The 24625-nt window shown below is 42.8% G+C and overlaps 2 protein-coding genes across 4 annotated transcripts; both read left to right on the forward strand.

Moving 5' to 3' along the window:
* Window positions 1–683: 683 nt before the first annotated feature.
* pja2 (praja ring finger ubiquitin ligase 2) lies at window positions 684–13092 on the forward strand. Of its 3 annotated transcripts, none has more exons than XM_084046710.1 (11): window positions 684–761; window positions 3984–4092; window positions 4187–4259; window positions 5168–5313; window positions 5844–6421; window positions 7961–8086; window positions 8715–8939; window positions 9032–9137; window positions 9889–9994; window positions 11264–11376; window positions 12426–13092. In XM_084046710.1, the coding sequence occupies exons 2-11, from the start codon at window positions 3988–3990 to the stop codon at window positions 12561–12563; spliced, it is 1716 nt and encodes a 571-aa protein (XP_083902836.1). In that variant the 5' UTR covers window positions 684–761; window positions 3984–3987; the 3' UTR covers window positions 12564–13092. The 3 variants fall into 3 exon arrangements, with proteins under 3 accessions (XP_083902836.1, XP_083902837.1, XP_083902838.1); XM_084046711.1 differs by having other exon boundaries at window positions 8721–8939; XM_084046712.1 differs by lacking the exons at window positions 684–761; window positions 3984–4092 and having other exon boundaries at window positions 4191–4259; window positions 5172–5313.
* A 2239-nt stretch (window positions 13093–15331) lies between these two features.
* slc25a46 (solute carrier family 25 member 46) lies at window positions 15332–24237 on the forward strand. Its single transcript, XM_084046866.1, has 8 exons — window positions 15332–15787; window positions 17930–17972; window positions 18113–18170; window positions 18692–18769; window positions 19601–19701; window positions 20608–20664; window positions 20849–20906; window positions 21541–24237. The coding sequence occupies exons 1-8, from the start codon at window positions 15538–15540 to the stop codon at window positions 22135–22137; spliced, it is 1242 nt and encodes a 413-aa protein (XP_083902992.1). The 5' UTR covers window positions 15332–15537; the 3' UTR covers window positions 22138–24237.
* The last annotated feature ends 388 nt before the right edge of the window (window positions 24238–24625 follow it).

Consider the following 24625-nt stretch of genomic DNA (forward strand, 5'->3'; position numbering starts at 1 on the left):
GCGAAGCATTGTGAGCTTGTAGATCTGCTATTTTCAAAAGATTATTATTCATTTTAAAAATTGTGAAATGGGACATTCAGCACAATTAGTATTTTTTCTACTTTTGATGCCAATACTTCTGTACTTTTACGTACTTTTAAGTACATTTTGAATTCCTGACTTTTTCTTGTAACAGAGTACAAGAAAAAGGAGTATTTCTCCATTGCTGTATTTCTTCATTTTAACCACATATACTTTGGTTATTTTTGAAAATGTGTGCAAATCTTGTTGTGCGAACATTTTTAACTAAAATCTTTGCTTCTGGAGGCCCCTCGCAAACTATTTTTAAGATGGGGGGTCCGTGGTTAAATAAATACCAATTTGGGGGTCCTTGACATGAAACATTTTGAGAACCACTGCTGTAAATAGTCTGCACTAGTATGGAGCTGTTATCATCATAACTCTATGGTTATCATCATAACTCTATGGTTATCATCATAACTCTATGGTTATCATAACTCTATGGTTATCATAACTGTATGATTATCATCATAACTCTATGGTTATCATCATAACTCTATGGTTCTCATCATAACTATGGTTATCATCATAACTCTATGGTTATCATCCAGTAGATGGCACTATAATGCAACGTGACATGGATCTGCCAGCTGATCGAACTAAACAGAAGAGGTGACGTCATCAGTCGGGCGACAGTCAAACAGTAACAAACAAACGGCCAAAAAGCTTGAAAACATTCTGGAAATATCAACAATCAACGGGTAAACCCATTACCTCCATGTTTAAACAGATTCAGATTGATTTTTAGAGTGTACACTGTCCACATTGGGGTAATTTTGACGTCACAGTGTCACATATTGTATTAGTTTATTATAATGTTTTGTTGTTGGCCTGAATGGCTAAAGCTAGCTGGTTTGGTAGCCTTACGAAGAGGAAGTATTCAGAGACAATAATAATGGAAAAATAAATAATGTTTCAAAGCAATAATAGCTATGAAGTCATTGGAATGAATACTGAAGTATAAGAACAGGGAGTCCTGGGCTAACGTTAGCCACATGCTAAAGCCTCGGCTATAAGCTGCATTAGGTTGTGTTAGCATGCTAACAATATCCTGGATTAACGTTAAAGGTTTTAAAGGGCATCTCCACCCACCCCCACCCTTCATAGTACTTGAAGTAGTATTACTAGTGGTTCTACTAATGCTACTGCTATTTCTATCATTTATGTTACTGTTACTACTGCTAATAATGGTAATAATACTGTTTACTATTGTTTGCACAGTAGTAAATAAATAGTGCTACCCCTCATAGTACTTAGTATTATTAGTGGTTCTACTAATGCTACTACTGTTTCTATCATTTCTGTTACTATTATGACTGCTATTAATAGTAATAATACTATTATTACTTTTACTGTACCATTAGTACTAATGTTTGCACTTCAACCTGTATAATGCATGTTTTTGGTTCTACTGCTCATTGATGGGGGTGGTGGTAGCTCAGTCTTGGATGTGGAAGGTTCCTGGTTTGTGTTGAGGTGTCCTTGAGCAAGACACTGACTGAATCCCTGTTTCCAATGAGCCTCTTCTGTTTGTGCCAGGATGAATGCATTGCACATTGTAGAGCACCTTGGAAAAAGGCAGTTGTAATGACCTATAGTGATACAATATAGTATAGTGTTACAAATTTAAGTTGACAATTAATTGTCACTCAAATAATTGCGACTCACGATTTAATTGTGTGTTTGGCACATTGAACATTGGAACATTATGAAGCCTTTTAGGCTTCATAATCAAACAGGGCAGATATGAGAAATATGCAAATAAATTATTGTCATGTTTAATAATTTTGTAAAAAATAGCAGAAATAGCTGATCTACAAGCTTACAACGCGTTACAAAGTGATGGGTTCTAAGCTTGTAAATAAGCTATTTCTGCTTTTTTAATATTTGATGGAAACGATTATGATGAATATGCAAAAATAATTGCGATTATCTAAAATAATTGCGATTACGAAAATGTAATAATTGTGACAGGCCTAGTGATAGTTAGGATGGCTAAATCATGCATTGGAAGAATTCCAGTGCGAGTGTATTAGGCAAATACCCCAACAACAACAATTAAAGGGGATACAATTATTATTATATTATAAGGGGCGGCTGCATTCGGAATCGGAAGGCGCCCGGTTCGATCCCCATGGCTCCCCCTTGGATTAGTGTCAAAGTGTCCTTGAGCTAGACACTTGACCCTTTAAATGCACCCGATCAAAAGGCTGGTGCCTTCTGCCTTGCATGGATGTGTCGTGGAATTCTGGATCAATCAGCAATCGATGAGCCACATAGGAGTAGAGACAATATTTCTAGGTGGTGATGGTTATGCTTTATGTACATGATATAATGGGTAGAAGTACAGTTACACTCATCGGTGGTAACGGTAGTTCTGCCAAGAACACAGGGCAGATTTCATAGTTATACTGTAGCTGCTTCAAGGACAAACTGAACCATAACAAGATAGGCTGTATCAAAACAATTGCTATCAGGCCTGGTGGAGACATCAAAGCCAGTGGTTCTCAAACCCCCATTTCAAAAGATTTGCCAGGGACCCCCATAAGAGAAGTTTTTTTTTACGGCTCTAGCAGTGATTCTCAACCATTTTAATTTCAAGGACCCCCAGTTTGACATGCATTAGGGCTACGGACCCCCATTTAATGGCATTTTTATCACTTGGACAGCAATTTATATTGTAAAATCTATGTCAATTTAACTCTGAGAGTGTACAAATGGAACCAAATGGACCCGTTAGATTTGTACACTCTCAGAGTTACAGACCCATAAGGTCCATTTGGTGCCTAATCTATCATTTAGCTGGGGACCCCCTGGAACTCCCTCAAGGACCCCTGGGGGTCTCCGGACCCCACTTTGAGAACCAATGATCTAAGCTCTTACAAGCTTCCAAATATCATAATGTATTGTAGAAGTATTATCAGTGATGGTAAAATATAAAGGTTAGATATAAGCAGCCATGTCATTTCTTCTTCAGTTGCCTCATCTGTCGGTGTGTGAAGTTGTATGTGAATGTAATGCACATTGTAAAATAGAGTTGTGCCGATACCAGTATAGGAAAAGCTGCCAGTACTGCCTACAATGCTGGTAGTATATAGTATGCCAGTCTATGCCAATCCCATACCACATACATTATCACATGAGGATATGTCATTTACAGGTATTTTGTATTTTGAATGCTTTAGTTGATGTTGCACTTCTGTTTTATATATGTATTTTTTAAATGTATTTATAGATCAGTGGTTCCTTTTAATTTCAAGGACCCCCATAACTCTGAGAGTGTACAAATTCCATTTGGTTCCATTTGTACACTCTCAGAGATACAGACCTGTAAGGGTCCATTTGGAACCCCCCCCCCCCCCCCCCCCCCCCAGGAACCTTGAGTGTCCCTGGACCTCACTTTGAGAACCACTGTCCTAGATGTTTTTTAGCTCTTTAAGACCTGAAGCCGATTCTTCAAATGTCTTCTAAATCCCAACAGTTTTCTGCAAAAACATATGTTTCTATGTCAGTGGTGCTCAAACTTTTTCATGTCAAGGACCCCCAAAATGATATGAATTTGGCCGCGGACCCCATCTCAAAATATTTTGTTCCAGGGACCCCCAGAAGCAAAGATTTCAGTTAAAAAATGTTTGCTTTAAAAGAATAAATATTCAAAGATTTGCACACATTTTCACGCCTTTACAAAAATAGCAGATCTACAAGCTCGTAGCGCGGCACTCGGTGCCGCGCTATGAGCTTGTAGATCTGCTATTTTTGAATAGTCAAAAGTGTAAAATAATGCTTTTTAGCTCAAATCAAAAAATGACACAGATGCGTCCCAGGTCTTAATGGGTATCGGGAAGGAAAACATGGTAAAGGTACATCTCTCTCTCTTTGGATAAAGGCACCATATCAATGAATATCTATCTGTTCATTTGTAGTTCTATGGGTCAGGGGGCGTGGCCCCGCCCTGCCATCGGATACTCAACGGCAACCGGCCGTCGCTACGGGAGACGCCACGCCCGCGTCGGCTTCAGACCCGCCTCCAAGGTAGTGATGTCATCATCGAGTTTCAGACTTTTGGACAAATTAGCAAAAATAAAGACATGTAAGAAATACTGTACTTTCCTTCCTTCCATCCTAGGTATCAGACAGTCTCTGTAACAGTGGCAGCCCAGCACAGATGGACACCTGTGATTTGATGGAACCGCATACAAGTAAAAGAATATAATTTTACTGTATTGTTTTGTCTTTTGTACTATGTCTTGTATTGTTGATGATGATGTCTGTTTTTGTATGGATAGCTATTAGGGCTGTGAATCGTCTGCTATCTCACGATTCGATTCGATTCCGATTATTGGGGTCACGATTCCAATTTTTATCGATTTTTCCAAAACAAACGATTCTCGATTCAAAATCGATTTTTTTCGATTCAAACGATTCTCGATTCAAAACGATTCTCGATTCAAAACGATTCTTGATTCAAAACATAGGATTTCAGGATCTACTCCAATCTGCTGGCATGAGAACAGAGTACATTTATGTAGCTTTTATAATTGTAAAGGTTTTATCAACTGATAATAATGTAAACGCACAAAGGTAAATCCAAGATCCTCCCAAAAACATTTTTTTATTTTTTTTATTTTTCATCGATTTAAAAAAAATGAGAATCGATTCTGAATCGTCCAACAGTAGAATCGCGATTCGTATTCGAATCGATTTTTTCCAACACCCCTAATAGCTATATCACCATTTTTTTCTACAGATGAAAATTAGCCAACTCTGGCTAACTCTGGCTCATTTACGTGGATGTGATAAACTGACATGTTGATTAATTAATGTGCACTGTCCCTGGTAAATAAATAAATATATTTGAAGTAGTTTAATTATTACTTACTGGGTCATAGTAGTAGGCTCCTACAAATATAAGTATAGTATATTTGTACAGGTGATTGGTAGTGAGTGACAGACCAATACTAAAACACGGTTTTGCTATCATTACAGTAATGGCATTGTGGGACTCGTTGAGTCTATACATTTGTAGATCACATTCTAGGCCCGTCATTTTTTTTTTACCAATATCTGACTGTTGTTATGGTCATCCATTCCATTTTCTTTTCGAAAGTTAGAGAAGGTGGGGCCAAGAAACTCTTATCCAATCATCGCCTGGTGAGCGAGCGAGCGAACGTCCAAACAGAGATGAGGCGGATGGATCCCTCCCTGAACTGTGTCCTACGACAACACGATGGCCAACGGTCACAGAGGAGCGAGGTCAGTCAGACCGACGTCCTGCTGACGCCTGTTGACAGCAGAATCCAGCAGACAGTAGACACGTGCTAGTGTTGAGTGTTGACTGTGTGTTGACAATTGAATTAGAGTCCGATAGAATTCGTCCTGGTATATCCTAATCCAGGATTAGGATATCCCCAGGACCTAGTGAAAATAGCAGATCTACAAACTCACAACGTGTCGCGATGCGACACGTTGTGAGCTTGTAGATCGGCTATTTTCACACAACATTTAAAACTTTTATTTATATTTTTTGATGCATTTGATTACTGATGGAATCTCTTTGATTTTTTAATTTTATTTATGAAATTCCTTTGAAAAATTATAGATTCCTTTTTTTTTGCTTCTTGAAAATGTTTTGGACATTTCTTTTTTCAATAAAAAAATTAGGAAACGAAAAAAGTGGATATTTACTCGCGACCCATACAAATTGGTCCGCGAACCAAACATGGGTCCCGACCCACTGTTTGGGAAACAGTGTCTTAATCCCCCTCCCCTCCTCTCCAATGCAGGAGTCCTGCGGGGGCACCTCCTGTTCCACGGCTGAAGACGACGTCGAGCGAGGGAGGGACGACTTCTTTGGCTCTTCTTCGCCTCCGGGACCTCACCCGCCCCTAGGCGGGTTCGTCCGCATCGACTCATACGAGCCCAGCGAGGGGGAGGACTGGTCGGACCCCGAGCTGGAGCGCCTGGCTCTCCGGATCGGCGGCACTCGGACTGTTGACCGAGTTCCCTATTCCGGTGCCAGGAGGAGGGACCCCGAGGAAGGGTCGACCCGTTTGTGGTCGACCTTGTCGTCGGGTCAGCGCACGGACGAGCCCGAGGACGGTGCCGGCTGTAGCGTTAGCGCGAGCGGCGGCAGTAACGTTGGCGGTGGCAGTGGCTGCAGGCTAGCCAGCTGCTGCGTCAGCACTGCGAACACTGTCCCGAACAGCGAGCCCGCGGTGGTGAGACCCAAGACCCGGAAGCACTCCCGGAGCCAGTCGACTTCTACCAGACTGGATCGAAGGCATGGCGAGGAGGAGGAGGAGGGGGAGGAGGAGTGTGGGAGGAGTCGAGAGGAGGCGTCCGTCCCATCGTATACAAACAGGTGACAGGACGGAACAGAACTTCCACTCTAAAGTCAGAATCAGCTTTATTGTCATGTCACAGGGTTTACAGGGGTGAAGAAGTGGGTGAGATCAGTTTTCGTACAAGCTCCGTCATTTGTAGTTTTCAGGAAAGTAAAGAAGACAGAAAGAAGAGCTGACAAAACAACGGTAGTAAATGTCCCTGGGATGATTAGAGTGAAAATATATATATACACCCGTACATGTATACTGTACATATAGCATAGTGGTGTGTTCTAGGTTTTTTCGGAGGGCATACGATATGCTCGACATGTGCGTGGTCATGGTTACGCTCGCGCGTGGTCAAATGGTTAGTAGAGGGCCAAGCTTTTTTTCAAAACATTCTGCACATCATACTACTACGTATATATCGCGTAACACGGTAGAACACTGATATAGCATATATAGTAACAAATAAAATAAAAGTATGTACATGAGCTTAAAAATAGCAACAGATGCAGATGTGTACATATACAGTGTTATGTTTGACAAGTAGTAAAAACTGTTCACAGCAGTCAGAGCTGCAAGATGGCTCAACCGAGAAGGCCGGTATCTTTTCTGATACAGCCGTCGTTGTCAGTATGTGAAAGGTAATCAAATAGCAGATTCGCATGATAACATGCACCGAGGTATTTACGTGAGAATGCTCTGAATGCCAGCTTAGAGACAGATTTATTTATTTGTTTACAAGAAAAGGAGTTTCTTTACAAGGAATGTTGGGATCCTTACGCTATTATGCAGTGTAGTAGGTCTAGACTGGTGACACAGTTGGCATCCTGCCTGATATTATTGGATCTTTCGATCTTCTTAACCTAGTCGGTCTTCTTAACCTATGAGTACAAAAATAATAACAGATGGATCTGGGGGCCATGGGGGGAGATTTTGTCTGCTGCCCTCTGTTCATTGTTGAGAAATCTCTTCACAGCCAACTTGCCCCCTTTCACCCGCCTGTGTTGCCAGAGCCCTCCAGGCGCGGCTGATCCATGTCCCGAAACACATTAACCCATTAAGGCCATGAGTCTACGAATGACTTCTAAATCAGCAGTTCTCAAACTTTTTCGTGCCAAGCCACGCCCAAAAGTATATGTAATGTATTTGGCCGCGGATCACCATCTGAAAATGTTTTGTGACCCCCAGAAGAGAAGATTTGTGTTCAAAAATATATATAAATATTAAACACTTTCAAGATGTTTCCAAATTAAAAAAAAATCAGATGTAAAAGCTTGCAGCGCGAGTCCCTGGTCGGTTCCAGGTCACATCTGCCTCTCTTGTTCCTCTCCTCCTCATGGACAATATTGTAACCCCCAAATCCTGGACATAGTCAAAATCTCCAAAAAGATACGCCTTCTCTCTCTCTCTCTCTCTGGTACAAGATCAAGCATTCTCCTCACCAGAGGTCTGGAGGGAGCATTTACGTGCTTTCTAAGAACAAATCCCAGAAGGATCTGTGATTTCTGAGTTTTTTTGTGTTCCGAATCCAAGGCCGTCACTGCTTAAACGTTTTGTGTTTTTCCTTTAAGCTCCGACATCAGCGACGGGGAGGGTTCGACATCGGAGAGACGCAGCAGCAGCTGGGAGACACTGTCGGGACTCGGCCAGGGCGAGGAAGAGGAGGAGCTTGTCTGGGACCCGGTTCCAGAGGAAGGGTACGTTTCCATTTACCCCGAATTCAGTGCTCATTGTTCGTGGATGACTATTTGAACTCGAGGTCAAAAGGACTGTAGTAATTAGTGGGGATGTTTGCCAGATGCGGGTGGGAGGGCGGGTGCTTTCACATGCTGCTGGCTGAACACTCGTAAAGCATTGGTTCTCAAAGTGGGGTCCGGGGACCCCCTGGGGTACTTGAGGGGGTTCCAGGGGGTCCCCAGCTGAATGATGGACAGGGACCAAATGGACCCTTATGGGTCTGTAACTCTGAGAGTGTACAAATGGAACCAAATGGACCCTAACGGGTCCATTTGGTTCCATTTGTACACTCTCAGAGTTACATTAACATTGATTTTACAATATGAATTGGGGTCCCAGAGACATACATGCCATTAAATTTGGATCCGTAGCCTAATGCATGTCAAACTGGGGGTCCTTGAAATTAAAATGGTTGAAATCACTGTTAGAGAGCCGTAAAAATCTTCTCTTATGGGGGTCCCTGGCTTATCTTTTCAAATGGGGGTCCGCGGTCTAAAAAGTGTCTATTTGGGGGTCCTTGGCACGAAAAAGTTTGAGAACCACTGTCGTAAAGGTCCAATCGATTGGCTGTGATCCTCTGCCTCTTAGTTCCAGGTCACCGGCCGCAGTGGTCCCTCTTCCTCCGCCACTGGAAGACGGCGAGTTGCCCTGGCTCACGTTCAGCCACCGGGAAGCCGACAGCAGCAGCAGCGAGGAGTCGGAGGATGGCGGCGGCCATTTTGTCCAGCCGGGGCTGTTCTTCCTGGGGGACGACATGGACGACGAGGATGACGAGTCCAGCGACAGCGACGAGGACTTGGAACTAGAGTGGAGGTCCGAATGGTTTCCGATTCCATCAGTCTGATCAGGTGTTCTGAAGGGTGCTTGTTGCAATCGTTGTCCTAATTTGTCGTTGTGTATTTTAGGTTATTGGACGATCTGTCGGAAGGCGTTTCCATGCCGATATCGTACGTCGGCCCTCAACTCCTGACGTACATGGCCCTGGAGGAGAGGCTGGCACAAGCCATGGAGGTAAATACTCAATAAGTCCTTATAAATACTACTACAAGGGCGCTCGGGTGGCGTAGTGGTAAAGTCCCTGCCCACCACCACCACCACAGAGGTTGTGGGTTGGCTGGGGCGGCATCTGTCAGCAGGGAATGTTGGGCGGGAGGAGTAGGACAGTAAGGCCCTACGTCCTCCCGGTGGGGGCTCCTCACTGGCAGGTTAGTCAGTAGGATACTAGCCTGGGACCAGACGAATCTGCGAGTGCAAAAAAAAATTGCACTCTGCGATTTGGGTCTGGCACCTCTCCATAGAGAATCCATTTCCTGATCCAGAAGACGTGGGTAACCAATCAGCCCAGTATTCGAATATGGGAGACTGTAATTGGTAGTTGGTTGTAGGTCTAACCAATTGCGTCGAGGGCCATTGTTTTGATCCCGACCCTTGGGAAAAAAAACGTCCTCATGGAAGCACCAGACTCATATCCACGCAATGATATAGTCTGGCTACGCGAGGCTAGTAGGATACAACAGCAGTGGCACTGGCAATACAGATATGTGCGTGGGGAGGAATGAATTGGCATAACTACTACACAAATGTTTGGCTACTCAAAGGTTTACTACTGCTACTACTACTACTACAGCCCTAGAAGAATATACTAGTTAAATATATCACAGTTTACTCTATGCTACATAACAGTTTTACTCAATACCACAGAATGCAGTATTTTGATATTGTGATAGATGTTTTACTAATGTTTGAACACGTGTGTTTGCAGGCACTCGCTAACCTGGAATCTTTGGCTGTCGAGTTTGACCAAGCGTCTCCACCAGCCAATCAGCATCTAATAAACTGTCTGCCACATATTACCGTCGAAGATACTGGTAGGTGATGATAGTTGTACTGCTGTTAGCAGGGCCTCTGACAGGGGGGGGGGGTCAATTGTCCCAGGCTCTGGGTCAAGGAGGGACCCAGAAGGGCCCTCCAACCTCTAAATATCCTGCTAGAATAATTTGTAAAAAAAAAAAAAAGTCCAGTAGGTTTAATTCATTCATTCATGTATGCCTATTTTGCTCAATAATAACTGGGGGCTGGGGGGTAGCTTTGGAGCACGGGCAAGACACACAGCAGGCCTGACTAGTGACTAGTGACTATAGTGCTTCTGTTACTAATATACTACTACTGCTAGTACTAGTAATATTACAACCAAGTTATCTTATTTATACCCTGCTCCCTCTGCAAATCCAAGGGTGATTGTGCTTTTGTCGTTAGGATTCCATCCCTCTCAAACCGTCTTCCCCCCTCAGTTAGATCAGTGGAGTCTGTAAACGGCTTTGAAAAAAGTCCATCTCTAGCGAGTTGACTTCCTGCAACAGGGATGTCTTTTAAATGTATTAGTGTATTTAAATAAATAAAAAATAGCCAACTGAAAGCTGCCTTATGTCACTTTACTGTGCAACCCCGGATTTGAACCCTGGTCGCTTGTTCAAGTGCTGACATTTTTACCATTGAGCTAATAGAGCCGGCCTGCTTGCTCAGGGGATAAATGAAATCTTGACCTTCAGGTCAAAATGTGTGTCAAACACTGTGCAAAAAGGTGCTACGCACACCAGATCCTTATAGTGGTGCTGGCTCACGGCAGAAGAATCTAAAGGTAAATTGTCAAAAGACAAAAAGTTTCACAAGTGCACAAGTGCCTTCATCAGGGTATATACCCTGATGAAGGCACTTGTGCCGAAACGTTGGTAATTTGTAACTCTGCGTCCTATAATAAATTGGCACTTTGGTTATAACGGTGTGTGCGGCCACTTTTTGTCTTTTGACAATTTACCTCAAAATTTGTGTCAAACCAGAAAAGGATGGTGTCAAAGGTCACGTCTCACCTAGACACAGGATCTAAATGTCTCAATAGAAGAGCAGGGAGACCAAATACAACCGGTCAACCGCCCAATTGCATTAGTTATATTGTATCAACATACTCTACCATACAGATTGGACAAAATTACATTTCATTCATTAAAATATAGTGCCGCTTGAATGGCATGTATATGTGCATTGTCTATTTCTGTATCTGCATCCTGTGTAACACTTTGAAACTTGCACTACTGCTGGTATTGACTCTCTCTCTCTCTCTCCCTGTCCCTTGTGTCCAGTGGAGGACTCATGTCCAATATGCTGTAGTGAATACATTCAAGGGGAGGTGTCCACTCATTTGCCTTGTAACCATGGTTTCCACAGACAGTGCGTCGCTTTGTGGCTCCAAAAGGTAAAATAATGTCTTATTGATTAATGAAATGGTAAATGGTGCATTTATATAGAGCTTTTTATCCAAAGCGCTTTACATAGATTGTGCATTACATTCACCCATTCACGCACACATTCATACACCAATGGTGGAGGAAACCATGCAAGGCACCATCCTGCTCATCGCGAGCAATTAGGGGTTCAGCCAGGGACGTGCACAGATAGACTCTAGGTGGTGCTAGAGGCCCTGCCCTTTGCCCTCTTGACCAGAAGTGCCCTTTTGAAAAAAAGGAAAAAAATGTTTTTTTTAGTTTACAGCAGGGGCCTTCAACAGGGGGTCCGGGACCCCTAGGGGGTCCTCAGAGTTACTACAGGGGGTCCGCCAAATCTTTATGTGATAAGATTTTTCTTTTTACCATAACCACTCGAAACCTAGCATCCCTTTTCTGAGGAGAACTTTAGCCAAAAATAGCAGATCTACAAGTTCACAACGCCTCGCGCTGCGAGGCGTTGTGGGCTTGTAGATCGGCTATTTTTGGCAAAGAGGTATAGGTGTAGAGGGAAAAAAGAGCAGACGAAGTAAACAAAAAAAAGTATAATTTACTTGAGCACCTGCCCCTCAAAATGTCTGTGCACGCCACTGGGTTCAGCGTCTTGCTCAAGGACACTTCGACACTAACTCTTCTGGGGGAGCCCGGGATCGAACTGGAAACCTCACGGCTTCCATCCGGCCGCTCTACCGACCACTCGACCCCTGAGCCACTGCCGCCCCTAACACTTTAAATTTGCTATTAATATAGAGTCTATAATTTGATATATGTATTACATCTCCACCTAGTGGGGGTTGTCGCATATTATACCATATTTTAATGAATTCTAATAAAATGATTTCCTGAATATGTATAATTTCTGTAATTAATTACAGAATACATTTTTCATTTATTCTTATATTTCTCATACATTGAATAATATTTCAAATTACCATTTCATATTTGTATATTTAAGTAATAACAATGATACTAATACATATTCATAACAATTATACTAATACGCATTACTCTGTCGTTTCAGTCTGGCACGTGCCCGGTGTGCCGCCACGTCTTGACTCCGCCCACTCCCCTCCCGGACACACCCCATCTCGCGGAAGCCACACACCTTGCAGCGGAGGTCACGCCCCCTCTGCTTTTCCTCCCGGATCCAGAAATTTAGCTTTGATGACTCTGATCCAAATAAATGATCAACGGCTTAATGCTGTATGGCTCCTCCTCTTTCTACTGGCCATCTGCTCCTCCTCCCTTCTCCTTCTACTCCTCTTGTCCTGATTCTACACTCTCCTCCTCCTGTTTCTCATTCTGGTTCTATCACTTCCTCCTCCTTCCATGATCTTTCTAGGATCACAGGATCACATGATGTGTGTCCACTGATCCGGGATCTGATCCTTGTTCTCCTTACTCCCGGGAACTCGATTGTAACGTCACTGATATAGGATCTGATCCTTACTTAGGGTTCGGATCCTTATAGGATTTTAACAATTCCAGTTCCTTAACCAACCCTTCTTAACGATTCCTATAGGCCGTTCCAAATGGAATAGGGCGTTCCTAACAGGTCTGTAACTCTGTTACAGTGTACACATGGAACCAAATGGACCTCATGGGTCCATTTAGTTCCAATGCAATCTTTATTTCAGACCCAGGGAGACGCATATTACAATTATACAACACAACACAATAAAATATATGCAAATAGCCCACATTGTTCAGTCTCTGACATACAAACACGTGCACAAATGGTTCCACAGTCTAGAGGAGAACATGACAGAACTGCGTGTAAGGTCCGTTATGACTGCGATTATGTCATCTACTGACCCAGACGCCCTACACATAAACACGCATAAACCTGTACATAAGGTTACGTAGCACAGCAGAGCAGAGGTGGGTACCCTGACACTAACAAACGTCTGGCTTGCACTGGAGCTTCTCGGAGCTCTCAGCAGCAGCCTCATACAGTCATTATAGGCCAGTGTGAGTCGTCTGATGCTGCCTTGTCTGTAGCGACACAAAGGTGGGAAGTATACAGTGGTTTACAAAAGGATCTAAAGATAGACCCTCCAGAAAAACGCGGACAAAAATCCTTGATTATTTATGCGGGCTAAAACTCTTGATTATGCGGGCAAAAATCCTTGATTTTGCGATGAAATATGCAGGGGGTTTTTGCAATTTTATGAGATTGCGGGAAGTTAAGGAAAGTTGTGAAATATGCGGCAATATGCGATATCTGCATAATTATGTGCTATTTTGCTGATTATGCGGTAAATTCTGCGATCGCATAATCGCATTTTTCTGAAGGGTCTATAAAGACCTTATAGATAAAGAGATCTTCAGAGGTACCATTTGTACACTCAAAGTTATGGTGGTCCTTGAAATGTAAGAGTGTGAGAACCACTGGTGCTGTGATTGTATGGCAGACATGAAGTCCACATGCCAGCTCTGACAGTGGGATCAAAACCCATTCCGGTTCCACAATGTTGGATCCGGATCCTCCTGTTCCGGATCCCCAACCCTAATCCTTACTCTCCTCCACAATACTTTCGGTTGGTTTGCAACGTTGCTAATCTAGGATCTGATCATTGTACTCTTTGCTGTTGGGTTGACTGTAATCTGATGGAGGATCTGAACATTATTCTGCTGCTGGAGACAAGAGAGAAATGACTGGAATGTAAAAAAAAAACTTTAAAAAAAAGATTTGAAAGAAAATGTCGAGCGTTAAATTCTTTCACTTTGCACTCGCTTGTTGACAGCATCAAATGCACGGCTTATAATGCACACGATGCATATATGTGAACTCATTAAAAAGCTGTTTCAAGGACAACTGTGAATTTTCATTGCCTACAATTGTGCTATGTACTGTACAGTATATGTACGTTAGTATGTATGCCTTCTCTATTTCTACAGTACATTTCAAGCCCTGGAGCACACAATCATTGTCCTGGATGAGCGGGTGTGTTTTTTCCCCACTGTGTGGAGAACCCCAATCTTTACTGCCAAAGGCTGCACCGTAACCAGCCTCCTGTCCAGTGTCCATGGCCGGGCAGTGTGCTCGTTTACCTAAAGAAGGGCGCTACTACTACTCAGTGATGGAAGAAGTACTCACATGTTTTTCTTAGTATCAGTATCAATACTGCAATGTAGAAACACTCTGTTACAAGTAAAAGTCTGGTATTAATTTACTTGAGTAAAAGTACAAAAGTATTGGCATCAAAATACACGTAAAGTAGGCCTACCAAAAGTAAAAGTACTCGTGCAGAATATCCCGTTTCACAAGTTATCATTATGCCTATATGTCTATGTATAAAAGTCTTTTGAAAATAGCACATCTACAAGCTCACAACGCAATGCGTTTTGAGCTTGTAGATCGGCTATTTTCAAATAGCCAAAGTTTAAATAGGGCTGAAGTGGTTAATGTATGTTTTGTAATAATAATACATCTACAAAATAACTAGTAACTAAAGTTAGTTCAAATAATTGTAGTGGAGTAAAAAGTACAATATTTGCCTCTAAGATGTCAGCGCTGAACAGCTGGAACAGATCATCTTCAGTGTGACTTTGAATCACTGTGATCATGTCCATCACTAGCCTTGGATCAAGACTCTTATAGATGTATTTTATCGATTTTAACATTTGCAGATACGAAAGTAAAAGTCAGACTCATAAAAATACACCCATGATAGTCTTCCTAGGCTAGTCCATCACCATTACCTAAAATAAATAACTACAGTATATTGTATGTGTGAAAAAAAATTAAAAAAAATATATATATACACACACACACACACACACACACACACACATATATATATATATCATTATTGTGTGTGTTTTGCTTTTTGGACCTTGCCACTGAAACAGTTGAACTACAAATCCCATGAGTCCCGGCAATACCCGGAAGTACAATTGTGCATTTCCGGTATTAGCCTTGACAGTTGTGTCTGTTTTGCAAGCGGCGAAGGAGAGACCCCTCCACCAGTGATCCTAAATGAACCGTGTTGTTGTTGTTTTCACTCCCGTGCGTTGAGACAGAACCGCGGTTGCGAGAATCCCGAAGAACGGGATTCGAACCTATACATATATATATATATCCCGGAGGAAAGCGATCGATCCCGAGGTCCGGCGACCGACCGGTGGCGATGACAGCGCGACGACCGGACAGCTTCGAGGGGGGCGCGCTGGGCTACCGCGGTGAGCCGTCCTACCCGGCGGGCGGCGTCTACGGCGGTACGGGGAGGTCATACGGGGCCGCGGGGGGGCATCAGGACGTCCAGTGGGTCAGCACCCCGCCGGACATCCCCGGCAGCCGGAACCTGCACTTCGGGGAGAAGACCCCGTCAGGAGAGGATGGGCGGCTGATGGACGATCCGGCCGCCCAGCCTCCGGCAGGTAAGGTGTCATCATCCTGTGGGAGAGATTCGAACGCTCTTGTAGTAGTACTGTTTACTTCTAGTGGTACTGCTATTCCATTGGTTCTCAAAGTGGGGTCCCCCAGGGGTCCTTGAGGGAGTTCCAGGGGGTCCCCAGCTAAATGATAGATTGGGCACCAAATGGACCCTTATGGGTCTGTAACTCTGAGAGTGTACCAAATGGTACCAATGCACCAATGGAACCAAATGGACCCTAACGGGTCCATTTGGTTCCATTTGTACACTCTCAGAGTTAAATTGACATTGATTTTACAATATAAATTGCGGTCCAAGTGATAGAAATGCGATTAAATGGGGGTCTGTAGCCTAAAGCATGTCAAACTGGCATATCTTTTGAAATGGGGGTCCGCGGGCTAATAAGTGTCAATTTGGGGGTCCTTGACATGAAAAAGTTTGAGAACCACTGTGCTATACCACTATTAATACTACTACTAATAATACTGCTGCTGCTAGTAGTAGTACTGATTGAATACTTTACTAACAGTTTGCAAAGACATAGTACAGTGGTACAATGATGCTAAAATGTAAACACAAAAAGCCCTAGGGTTTTGTTTCCATTGTGGTCCTGTCTCCTGTGTATTCAATTCACCAAGACTGCTGCTACTAGGTACCACTACAGCTGCTAATAGCCTGCTACTACTGCTGCCATAGGCGATTTTAGCCTCTGCAAGCAGGGGTGGGCATCATTTTGGGCGGTAGCTGTGCTGTGTGCTCATTTCTGTAGGTAGCTTGTTTGTTTTTTAGAAATGGTCAGTTGTTTAACTTGGGTCATTGCCAATGTGCAGCAAGCAGCAGTACAGTTCAGCTGTACTGTAGTGTTAGGTGTGAGTGCAACCCCCTGTATTTTTGTTTGATTGTTATTATAGGGTTTGTTACTTTGTTTAACATTGTTTAGAGAAGTTAGTGAGTTTATGGTATTTTGATTTGGCACTCTTTAAAATGTAAACTTTAAAATACAACACTGAATTCATTGTATCCAGTTTTCTCCATTCTTTTCACTGGATATTTGTTATTGTCCCTATAATCCCTAGATAGACCACCAGTTAGGGATGTAACAAGCTTGTTGAAAAGTAAACATGTTGAGCTGAACTCAAGCAGAACCTACCTTATCCACAAATTAAGTGTAGGCATCACCCTCCTGTCGATTTGATCCAATGAAATCCAATGATAATATATCCAATGAAATCAACAGGAAGTGATGCCCGCACAGCCTAGGAAACTTGTGGATAGGTGGGTGGCCATTAGATCTGATCCATAGAGTTAAGAGTTCTCCTCCTAACCCTATGGACCAGAGCTAGGTGGCCATCATCTGCCTCAACCAGTTGAGTCCATGTAGCCTGTCATGGCCAGACTAATATCACAGGGTCCATGTACAATGATCATGATGTTCATATAGTATCTTGCTTACTGTAAGTCGTTCTGGATAAAGAGCGTCTGCTAAATGCCTAAATTGTAGTTGCAGTATGACTATGTGCATATGATACCTACCTAGCTGGCACTGCAGTAGCTGAAAGCACATACTGTACATGTCTAATCTCATGTACTGTACCTGCAGGCTGCTGCTAATGTGGACCTACCGAAAGTGTCACCTTATGTCTAACCTCATGTACATAGTATAGTATACTGTACCTGATGTTTTATGCCTTTCCTTGACATGTTTCTTTCTTTACGGTTTAACTCTCTCTCCTTGCCCTCCCTGCCCCACCACTTTTCTTCTGTCTGAAAACAACAAAAAAGATGGAACTTGCATAAAATCGAATTTCACCCACTTCTTTACACCTGTAAACCTGTGATGTGACAATAAAGTTGATTCCGATTTCTGACACACATAGACACGCACGCTCACGCACGCACACACACACACACACACACACACACACACACACACACACACACACACACACACACACGCACACGCACACGCACATGCACACGCACGCACACGCACACACAATATGTATGTAAATTGTGTGTACTGTATAGGTTGTATAGATAGATAGATAGATAGATAGATAGATGGATATATACTTTATTAATCCAGAAGGAAATTTGTTACATGTACTTTTTGGTCTTAATACTTCATTAATTTTTTCATCCACAGAACAACTGAACAGATTTGCCGGTTTTGGAATTGGACTTGCGAGGTGAGTGGTAGTATAGTAGTTGTTGTAGTGTATTAGTATTATAATATGAGTTAGTATGGTAGCACCAGTTACAGTATTACTGTCTCTCTCTCTTCACATTATAAACTAATATAGCTCTCTCTACCTGTCTCTCTCTCCAGTCTTTTCACAGAAAATGTGCTCGCTCACCCCTGTGTAGTCTTTCGAAGGCAGTGCCAGGTACGTCAGACCAGAATCCATGTTTAACCCATTGAGACTTGGAACTGTGTCATTTTTATATTTGAGCTAAAAAGCATTATTTTACACTTTGTGCTATTCAAAAATAGCAGATATACAAGCTCATAGCGCGGCACCGAGTGCCGCGCTACGAGCTTGTAGATCTGCTATTTTTGAAAATTCGTGAAAATGTGTTCAAATCTTTGAATATATATATTTTTATTTAAAGCGAACATTTTTAACTCAAATCTTTGCTTCTGGGGGGTCCCTGGAACAAACTATTTTGATGGGGGTCCGCGGCCAAATACATATAATGTTGGGGGTCCTTGACATGAAAAAGATTGAGCACCACTGACATAGAAACATACGTTTTTCAGAAAACTGTTGAGATTTAGGAGACATGTAGAATCGGCTTCAGGTCTCAATGGGTTAAAAGAACCAGTCACTCACAAGTCATTAACGTGAAACTTCATACAAATTCATGGTATTGCCGCACGGCTAACTGTGTGTGTACTCTGTTGTAGGTGAATTACCACGCTCGCTGTTACCACCTCTCCCCGATGACGGCAGTCAGCGTCATGTACAACATCACCAAAAGTCAGGTACGCGCTCACAGACAATCACATCTCAGCATTGGCCCGGTTGGCAAATGTTTGTGTTTATTATTTTCCTATTCTATTTCCCATTATTCTACATAATTAGAACAAGTTAAATGACATAAATGTGTGTGTGTGTGTGTGTACACATTGTTGTCTCCGCCAGAGGTGGAGAGTATGTTTTCGTCTGCGTCCTTCCGTGTGTCCGCCAAGCTAACATTGGTCAAGCTTCACGTGACACGTGACAATATGTTGAAAGGGTGTGCTTTGATTGGCTAGCGAGACGCATGACGAAATAGAAACCTATAAATAGGTGTGTCACTTCAAAAAATCATTTATATTTTTTGAAGTGAGCTTCCATCAGCCAAGCTAACATTGGTCAAGTGACACGTTACAATATGTAATATAAATAGGTAAGACAGGATTAATCAGGAACACTACTGGCGGAGACCTGTGCTCCGAGGAGCACATTTTCTAGTTTATCTTTATTATTGGATTTGATTAATTTAGTACAGCATACATATTTATAGCTATATATTTCTATATCATTGGAGAGCACTCATGCACATCCCGACTCCAGGAGGTGCTGCTCAAGGCAATAAAGTATGTAAGAGTAAAACCTTCCTTGACTTCATAAGAAGGGACCGCACACTCCTGTGTTATCAGGTACAAAAATGTACCTGATGAAGCATGATGATGGTGAAATGCGTTGTGCAACAAAGCCATGAAGTAGTATTGAAATAAGTCAGTCCATCCTGTATTGTATTCTATTGTAGAACTGCAGACACAGTACTTTGTGGTAAATGTACCTATGCAGTACTTTTTTGATATTTTCAGGGTCCCAAGGCGCTCTGGAAAGGAATGGGAAGTACTTTTGTTGTTCAGGGAGTCACTCTGGGAACAGAGGGAATCATCAGTGAGTGTACTCCGTTACCACGGTAACTACAAAATATAACAATGTCATTAAGGGCCACCAGACCACCTTTGACTATTGAATTGATTACATATTATGTATAGATTAACCCATTAAGACCTGGAACTGTGTCATTTTTCGATTTGAGCTAAAAAGCATTATTTTACACTTTGGCTATTCAAAAATAGCAGATATACAAGCTCATCGGCTTCAGGTCTCAATGGGTTAATATTACATTGTCTCCCCCGACTCCTGGCCCCTCTTTAGCCCCTGATTTAGAACAATCCTACATCCGCCCATGTCTCCTGGTTTTAGTAAAAGTCTTCCAACAGTGTTCTGTACAATTGTTGTGCCTATTGAGGGTGTTTTGCTTAAGACATGTTAAAACACCATTGCAATAATTAAGGCACAAAGAAATGTAACTATAATGTGATTTTAGTGTCTTTAAAATTAAAAAAGAACTGATCCTGGACATATTCCTGAGATGATACAAACATTGTCTGAACTAGGCCTGACCTCGATTAGTCAAATAGTCGACTAATCGATCGAGGGAGTCTTGAGTCGACTGCCAATCTCTTAGTCGAATCATGCAAAAAAGTAAAAAATAATCACATTTGCATTAGTCGACTTTAGGCAACATTTGGTCGATCAGAGTCGACTATAGAAATCCATAGTCGGGGACAGGCCTAGTCTGAACATTATAATACTGCCACTAGGCTACACCTGGTATTGTACTGGGTTATTAACTAACTACTACTAATAATGATGACGATAATTGTGTGTGTATGTGTGTGTGTGTGTGTGTGTGTGTGTGTGTGTGTGTGTGTGTGTGTGTGTGTGTGTGTGTGTGTGTGTGTGTGTGTGTGTGTGTGTGTGTGTGTGTGTGTGTGTGTGTGTGTGTGTGTGTGTGTGTGTGTGTGTGTGTTTTTAGAGAACTATCACATCGATGGAACCTCAGACAAGTTGCTGGACATTTGCTTCTTAAGGGGTAAATATTCAATGTGGGATATGAAATACGAAAAGTATATGACACATTGACTGTTGAATATCAAATATTGTATGAATCAATCAATATAACAAATACTTTTCATTTGTTATACTAGGTTAATGTCTCTCCCTTTCTCTGTCACTTCTCTCCCTCTCTCTGTCTCTGTCTCTCTGTCTTTCTTCAGTCTGACCTATGTTGTTGCTATGCCGTTCTACTCTGCCAGTCTAATAGAGACAGTCCAGGTATTTATTATATTCTACTCTAATATTAAATATAAGATTATGTCAGCCAGCAAGCACACTCATGTTTGGTCTCGCTAGTACCCCCTTTTCACCGGAGTGGAACCGGTTCCGTTCTTTCCCCCCCAGCCTAATTTAGAACCGCTTCAGAGTGTTTCCACTGAAATTCATTGGTTCCGAACTCAAGTTGTAACCAATTGGTTCGTGTATCTCAATAACCAATCTTGATACAATCTTTTATCTCAATGGGATTTCACCTGTATAAGTTAAGTCAAATTAAAACAGAAGAACTAGATGGAAATGGGCATTCCATATTGAGACACCTCTGAATTTGGTACAGAACTGCCCCCTGGTGGTGTAACATCTGGAGACATGTAGATGATTTGCCTGCCTAGTGTTTATGACAAATTTGTCTAAATAAAACCTCTTTACAAAAAATAATTGTTACAATATCTGAAGATATAAAGAATTCCCCTGATCTTACCATACTCCACTGTATTCCACTACATTCCCACTGCATTCTATCGTATTCCACTGTATTCTATACCGTATTCTTCTGTATTCCACTGCATTCTATCCTATTATATCATATTTCACTGTAGGCCTCTCATCTCTGCTCTCTCTCCCCCCTTCCCAGAGCGAGATCATCCGCGACAACCCCGGCGTGCTGGACTGCGTGCGCGAGGGCGTGGGGCGCGTCGTGGGAATGGGCGTGCCGCACAGCAAAAGGCTCCTCCCCCTCTTGTCCCTGGCGGGGCCGACGCTCCTCCACGGCCTCCTGCGGTACCTGCTGTCCTCCGCCGTCCAGAAGCTCGTCCTCTGGCTCATCCAGAGCCGCAGGAAGCAGCAGCAGCAGCCACCGTCATCATCGGACCAGTATCACCAGCGCCCGCCGCAGACGATCCTGGACGCCTACTTCCCCGAGCTGATTGCGTCGTTCGCCGCCGGGATGGTGGCCGACGCCGTCCTCTACCCGCTGGAGACGGTGCTGCACCGGCTGAGCGTCCAGGGCACGCGCACCATCATTGACAACACGGACCTGGGCCTGGAGGTCCTGCCCATCAACTCGCAATACGAGGGCATGAGAGACTGCGCCGCGGCCATCGGCCGCGAGGAGGGCACCCTGGGGTTCTACAAGGGTTTCGGGGCGCTGGTGGTCCAGTACACCATGCACGCGGCCGTGCTGCAGGTCACCAGGGTGGTGTACACGGCCATATTACAGGACCATGCGTAAGAGCAGCTAGGGATGGGACGATGTTGAAAATCACATGTCACGATAATTGCGGCAAAAAAAAAAAACCTGATTAAACGATATTATCGCGATAATCTAAATATGCTTCAAACTTAAAATGCCACTTTTGTTAAAAGCACTTGAACCCCCAGCATCCTGGGGGGAACGTTTGCCAAAAAATAGCAGATCTACAAGCTCACAACGCGTTGTGTTGTGAGCTTGTAGATCTGCTATTTTTGGGAAATTGTACTGAATTTGCAGCTCAACAAAGGCCAATTATGTATGATGGAAGACAATTTCATGATAACTTAGAATCTCTGCGATACAATTATTGTAAGCGTTGTTTTATCACGATAAACGATAATAACGATTATTGTCCCATCCCTAAGAGCAACCCAGTGAGCTGGACGGCGGCTACCGTGCGCGTCCATCTACCTTCTGGCTGTACAGATGTTGTGCAGGCCAGGGGTTCTATTCACACGTCCGCATTTTTCTCTCTTGCTCCAAAGCCCCCCCCCCCCCCCCCCCCAACACTCCCGCACTTTTCCCCCGTATCGCTTTGATCACTCGCTTGGGTGGGTTTTAGTCATACTGTGTAACATTCCTTTTATTAGTCTAAATTTAGCGACATCCCTTGTATAGCTCCGCTGTCATTACAGCATTTGTCCATAGACGGGTTTCCTGTTAGTAAACATGAGAGGAATATGACCGCGCAGAGGAGGGGGAAGCCTATGGGTGTGTTTGGAAATTACGCACCGGAGCACACTCGCCTATTAGTTTGTATTGGCCAGTGCGCTCACTGCCGCTCAGGGCTGTATTTTCGAACGCGCCTTTCACCCGGGCATGCGCAGATTGCGCATTCTGCTCTGTGATGACGTCGCGCGGAAATCCGTCTATACGGAAGGAGTGCTGAAAAAGGAATGCTGCAGGGTCCTAGCTCCCAAGGATATTTTGTAAAGCAACAACGTGTCGTCAGAAACGGTATTTATTAACTGTAAAATACATGAATAAATACATTGCCGGTACATTTCCGGTGCCTGCGTCATTTTGGCGCAAGTTTCGGGGGCCGTCTCTCGCGACTAAAAATAATATTTAATAGTGCTTGAGAAGCTGTCAAACTCATTTATGTGGAATGGTTATTGTGAAATATATACATACAGATTATATCAAAAATAACTTTGGTTTAGTTAGTAAAGTTACACAGTATGACTTTAAAGTTAGCTCCAAAAGGCAAAAAAAAAGAACGCAGAGGTCACAACCAGGAAGAAGGGGATCGATTTCACGCAGATGTCATTCGCTCTGTAAACATCCGTTTCACGCGCCATTCTTTTAGAATGGATTCAAAGATACAATGTCGTAAAATTGATCAGAAGCTTAACCACAAGATGTCACCAGGTAGAAATGAAGCAAGCACTAGAAAAGCAATTAACAATAAAAAAAAGACGTAAAACCAACAATAGAATATCACCGTACTCAGAAGTTAATCATAAAACGTCAACAAACCATTAAACAATTTATCATAAAAAAACGCTAGTTAAATTCTAATTAAGCAGGGATACAAATTGTCCATAACACATCACCAAATGATACCAGAAAACCTCTATTTTACAAATGTGTCGATAGTTGACAGTACACAGGTAAAGTCCTTTGAACTCTTGAGGTTCAGTTAATGCCTTCCGAAGGATGTTGGAGAGATACAGTGTCATGTGCAAAGCTGCCGATCACCGCTTGAATCTTGTGTTCTGTGAAATCTTGTAAAAAAAGAAAAAAAAAGAGAAGAAAAAAAGAGTTGTTTTGTAAAACCGAAATCCAAGTTTATTTATTAACATTTCAAAATGTGTCGTTTGCGGGGCGATGTGTTGCGTTTCTCTTGCCGTAAAAATGTGATTTGGACTCACGCAGAGACACAGGGTTCGTTAGAGGAGACGCCCTCCCCCGTCCATTCTGTGAACGTGTAAACATGGGATGGGAATGGTAAAGTATGGCACAGAGGAAATGCACTGACTAGTTTTGCCTCAGATGTTGTTGGATGTTTGTTGAGATGGACTGGTGAGGACATGACTGGTTGAAATGAAATGATCCAATAAAACCCTTGGCTGATGATTTCTGTTTCTGGAGCATCTGATTTCTCTCCCTGAGAGGGCTGGGTGGGCATTGTTTAGTATTAGTAGTAGTAATAGTACTAGTAGTATTAGCAATAGTACTAGTATTGATTCATATAATTACTGTTGATAGACTGTACAAATTGATTAATATATTCACAGTTGTGTTGCTAGACTGTACATCATAGTTCATAAACATTGAATATGAATGCATATGAAAACATTCATATTCATATAATCGCTGTTCATAGACTGCAGCATCCAGGCGCTATTAGTGGGTGGGGGAGATTTCCCGGAAGTACTTTTTTTGTATTATTGTGCCTCATTATTTCATTATTACCTGAGGGAATGTGATATTAGTGTGGTATAATTAGTGTGGTTGGGCAACC

Source organism: Gymnoscopelus microlampas (assembly GCF_963454915.1).
Source record: "Gymnoscopelus microlampas genome assembly, chromosome: 21".
Classification (NCBI taxonomy): domain Eukaryota; kingdom Metazoa; phylum Chordata; class Actinopteri; order Myctophiformes; family Myctophidae; genus Gymnoscopelus; species Gymnoscopelus microlampas.

Bases quoted from the DNA above. Each gene is read 5' to 3' on its own strand.
- pja2 (XM_084046710.1), top strand. From the start codon at position 3,988: ATGGGTCAGGGGGCGTGGCCCCGCCCTGCCATCGGATACTCAACGGCA. The intron at 5,314-5,843 runs GTCAGTCAGACC...TCTCCAATGCAG, and splicing joins AACGGTCACAGAGGAGCGAG to GAGTCCTGCGGGGGCACCTC. The intron at 9,138-9,888 runs GTAAATACTCAA...GTGTGTTTGCAG, and splicing joins GGCTGGCACAAGCCATGGAG to GCACTCGCTAACCTGGAATC.
- slc25a46 (XM_084046866.1), top strand. From the start codon at position 15,538: ATGACAGCGCGACGACCGGACAGCTTCGAGGGGGGCGCGCTGGGCTAC. The intron at 15,788-17,929 runs GTAAGGTGTCAT...TTTCATCCACAG, and splicing joins GGCCGCCCAGCCTCCGGCAG to AACAACTGAACAGATTTGCC. The intron at 17,973-18,112 runs GTGAGTGGTAGT...CTCTCTCTCCAG, and splicing joins TTTGGAATTGGACTTGCGAG to TCTTTTCACAGAAAATGTGC.